Source organism: Perca flavescens, chromosome 11 (genome assembly GCF_004354835.1).
Source record: "Perca flavescens isolate YP-PL-M2 chromosome 11, PFLA_1.0, whole genome shotgun sequence".
Classification (NCBI taxonomy): domain Eukaryota; kingdom Metazoa; phylum Chordata; class Actinopteri; order Perciformes; family Percidae; genus Perca; species Perca flavescens.
In genome coordinates, this window is record NC_041341.1 from 1226090 (window position 1) to 1231089 (window position 5000).

The 5000-nt window shown below is 50.1% G+C and overlaps 1 protein-coding gene across 1 annotated transcript in view; it reads right to left on the reverse strand.

Annotated features, from left to right (window-relative positions):
- tgfbr2l (transforming growth factor beta receptor-like) overlaps positions 1-3713 on the reverse strand; it is a 28910-nt gene extending 25197 nt beyond the window's left edge. The window contains exon 1 of the mRNA XM_028590310.1: positions 3574-3713. Coding sequence (XP_028446111.1) covers positions 3574-3628 — 55 coding nt within the window. The 5' untranslated portion in view covers positions 3629-3713. The remainder of the gene's footprint in view (positions 1-3573) is intronic.
- Between the last annotated feature and the right edge of the window lie 1287 nt (positions 3714-5000).

Here is a 5000-nt window from a genome sequence, read left to right on the forward strand (position 1 = left end):
TCTGCTGTCTCTACATACCACTCCCCACTGTCCTACACACCACTCCACACCGCCGTCCTCCACATACCATTCCCCACCGCCGTCCTCCACATACCACCTCACCTCCACCGCCCTCTCCTCACACACCACTCCCCACTGTTGTCTCACACACCACCCCCACTGCTGTCTCCACACACCACCTCACCGTCAGTGTCCTCCACACACCACTCCCCACTGCTGTCCCCACACCACTCCCCCACTGTTGTCTCCCACATACCACTCCTCCACTGCTGTCCCCACACCACCACTGTCTCACATACCACTCTCCACTGTTGTCCTCCACACACCACCCCCACTGTTGTCTCCACACACCACCTCCCCCACTGCTGTCCTCCACACACCACCCCACTGCTGTCTCTCCACATACCACTCTCTACTGCTGTCCTCACTACCTCCACTGCTGTCTCCCCACATTATCACCTCCCCACCGCTGTCGTCCTACACACCACCTCCACTGTTGTCCTCCACATACCACCCCCACTGCTGTCTCACATACCACTCCCCCACTGCTGTCCTCCACATACCACCCCCACCGCTGTCTCTCCACATACCACTCCCTCCACTGCTGTCTCCACATACCACCCCCACCGCTGTCCTCCACATACCACCCCCACTGCTGTCCTCCACACACCACCCCCACTGCTGTCTCCACATACCATTCCTCCACTGCTGTCCCCACATACCACCCCCACCGCTGTCCCACACACCACATTCCACCGCTGTCTCCACACACCACCCCCACCGTTGTCCTCCACACACCCCCCACACTGTCCTACACACCACCCCCACCACTGTCCCCACACACCACCCCCCAGTGCTGTCTCCACACACCACCCCCACTGCTGTCCTCCACATACCATTCCCACCACTGCTGTCCCACATACCACCTCACTGTTGTCCCCACACACCACCTCCCCACCACTGCTGTCCTCCACACACCACCCCCACCGCTGTCCCCACATACCACCTCCACTGCTGTCCCTCTACATACCACCTCCACTGTTGTCCCCTCCACACACCACCCCCACTGTTATCCCCCACATACCACCCCCCCACCGTTGTCTCCACACACCACCCCCACTGGTGTCCCCACACACCACTCCCCCACTGCTGTCTCACACACCATACCCCCTCCACTGCTGTCCTCCACACACCACCTCCACTGTCCTCCACACACACACTCCCCCACTGTTATCCCACATACCACCCCCACTGTTGTCCCACATACCACCTCCCACTGCTGTCCTCCACACCACCTCCACTGTTGTCCTCCACACCACTCCACTGCTGTCCTCCACACACCACCTCCACTGCTGTCCTCCACATACCACTCTCACTGCTGTCTCCACATACCACCTCCACTGCTGTCTCCACATACTGCCTCACTGCTGTCTCCACACTACCTCCACTGTCCTCCACATACCACTCTACCGTTGTCTCCACATACCACTCCCACTGCTGTCTCCACATACCACCTCCACTGCTGTCTCCACATACCACCTCCCCACTGCTGTCTCCACATACCACTCTACTGTCTCCACATACCACCCCCACTGCTGTCTCCACATACCACCCCACCGTTGTCCTCCACATACCACCTCCCCACTGTTGTCCCACATACCACCTCCACTGCGTCTCCACATACCACTCCCCACTGCTGTCTCCTACACACTGCCTCTACTGTTGTCCTCCACACATCCACCCCACTGCTGTCTTCTCGCACTCACCTCCCCCACTGCTGTCTCTCCACATACCACTCCCCACTGCTGTCTCCACATACCACCTCCACTGCTGTCTCCACATACCACCCCCACTGCTGTCCTCCACATACCACCTCCACTGCTGTCCTCCACATACCACCCCCACTGTTGTCCTCCACATACCACTCCCCACTGTTGTCCTCCACACCACTCCCTCACTGCTGTCTCCACACACCGTTCCCCACTGTCCCTCCACTACCTCACCTCCACTGTCCCTCCACATACCACCCCCACTGCTGTCCTCACACACCTCCCCCACTGTTTCTCCCACATACCACTCCCCCACTGCTGTCCTCCACACACCACCTCCACTGCTGTCCTCCCACACACTGTCTCCCACTGCTGTCCCCCACACACCAATCCCCACCGCTGTCCTCCACACACCACCCCCACCGCTGTCCTCCACACACCACCTCCACTGTTGTCCTCCACATACCACTCCCCACTGTTGTCTCCACATACCACTCCCACTGCTGTCTCCACATACCACTCTCACTGCGTCCTCCTTCACATACACTCTACCGCTGTCTCCACATACCACTCCCCACTGCTGTCCTCCACACACCACTCCCCACTGCTGTCTCCTCTAATCACTCACCTCCCACCGCTGTCCTCCACACACTACCTCACTGCTGTCTCCACACCACCCCACTGCTGTCCTCTCCACACCACCTCCCCACTGCTGTCTCCACATACCACCCCACCGTCTCCACATACACTAACCTCACCGCTGTCCTCCACATACCACCCCCACTGCTGTCCTCCACACACTACCCCCCCCACTGTCTCTCCACACTGTCTCCCTGTCTCTCTATGTATTACTCTCTACTGCTGTCGTTCTTAATACTACGTCATCCTTCAGCGCTGCGTAGCTGCTGCTCTGCCCGGTGCGTTCTACACACTCGCTGAATGGGGATTTTTGCGTTGTATCTGACGCTGAGAGCCACTGCCCAAGCATACGTATTTTACAGGAGGGGTTCTCCAAAACCAGCCAGACCGGATCACCCAACATCAGGGTCTGAATGTTAGCGAATCCCCGCTGTAGGTTCAACATGTGAAGACTGAAGCCTGTTACCACAGACTCTCTGTCTTTGTCTCTCTATGTGTTTGGTAGAAGTGTGTTAAAGATCTGAATGCACCCTGTGGGATAAACTTATTTTAAATAAATTAAATAAAAGAGAATTTCCAAGTGACAGCAATAAACAGATGTGGAAATAAACTAATATAACAGCTTTTCAGTTAGACCAGTGAAAAGTACATTACATTACATTTCTTTTTTACTACTTCAACTACATTAAGCTGATACTAGTGTACTTTTACTTCTGATACTTTGTTAATCCTTCTGTTCTTCGACAGAAGTAGAAAAGCAGGACACATTAAAACACTTTTACTTTTACTGGAGTACTTTAACTTTGTTGTATATGTACTTTTACTTCTTGTAGTCCTCCAGCTGTCTCATAAACAATATAGCCTACTAAATAACTTTTTTTTTTCTTTTGCACATTCTGCACTCAGTCCATTCAGGCTCCTTTTTCTCACGTTAAACAGCTATTTTGAATATATTTGTCTGTTTGTGTGTTTATGTATGCAACGAAGGCAAATTCCTCATAAGTGTAGCTTACTTTGGCAACAGACCCTTTTCTGATTCTGACAAAACATCCCCCCTACCCTCCTTCATCCATATCTTCTCTTCTCGCCGGCCTAAAACCTCCAAACAGCGCCGAGGAAAAAGAGAGAGAGAAAAAAAAAAGCCCCGAGAACGGGCAGCACTCACCGGCAGTCAGGAGAGCGAGGATCCCGGTCCAAAGCGTCCGACAGCGAGCCATCATCTGCGGGCAAAGTGAGCCGGAAAAACAACACAGGGCTCGGTCGGTCCGTCAGTTGTTGGGTCCGTCTGTCGGTCGGTCGGTCGGTCCTCGGCCCCCGGTATCAGCGGACAGACTCTCATGTATGCAGAGAGAGAGAGAGAGAGAGAGAGAGAGAGAGAGAGAGAGAGAGAGTCCAGATGTTTTTCATCCAGATGTGGTTTAGTCCCGCCCCCCGCTGCTGCCTCTGTGTTTCCACTGAAGAACTGTTTCTGTGTTATTATTATTATTATTATTATTATTATTATTATTATTATTATTATTATTATTATTATTATTATTATCACGACTTTATCAAAGAACTCTGAACTATTTTTTACTGCAGTAAAAGTACCAACACCATTATGAAAAAAAGTTTTAGTGAAAAAATGAAAGTAAAGTTTCTGCATTCAACATGTTACTTATAGGCTAAATAAAAGTATTACAGTATAAGACTTTAAGCCAGTAACGTCAGTTCCCAAACTTATCTTCGGTAACGTTACACCCAAACTCTACTCCTTCTGGATATTGGTCTTTTTTTCATACATTTGAACGTCAATATTAAGGTCGCTTGGTCAGTATTTGTACTACAAGTCTTCTAGGCGACTATCTAGGCTACTTGGTTAACCCTCCCGTTGTCTTCGGGTCAAATTTGACCCGTTTTCAAAGTTCCTATATCAGAAATGTGGGTTTCTCTCAACCAAATTGTCAAAATAATAACGTGGATGATTCCCTACAACGCTCTTCACATGTAAAATAAATGATCAGTTCCCTACTTTTCATTGGATTTCGGTGTTTTATTCAATTTTACTGCATTTGGAGAAAAAAAAGGAATGTGGAAAATATTGAGGAAAATGTCTAAAAATGCGTAAAAAAAACGTCTTAACACAGCAAATAACATGTTTAAGAAAGCGCAAAACAGCCACAAAAACTTTGGAAAGAGTGACAAAAACTTCATTTTAATTTGATGACCCAGAAAAGGGTTTAAAACTGTAGCCTACGTTACTCATAGCGAACTATTTCAACCGTTAGATTGGGTCATCTGAATGAGGGGTAGAGAGATGAACATTATAATGTATTATTTCTATTATATTAGCCTAATTATTATCTCGGTTTCTGTCTTCAGACTTTAAACAGCCGGGTCCCTCTGAGTGTAAACGGAGCAGACGGAGACTAACTGGATTATTCCAGCTCATTAGTGTCATTATAACGCACCCGCGGTGGTGACTCACACTCAGACTGCTTCTGTTTCTATTTTAACTGGGCTTTAAATCAGTGGTGTAGTGTGCGTGATACGCAGGTATGCGCAGAAAGCTCCATGGATGTCCATATACCCACTTAAATATGCCCAATGACA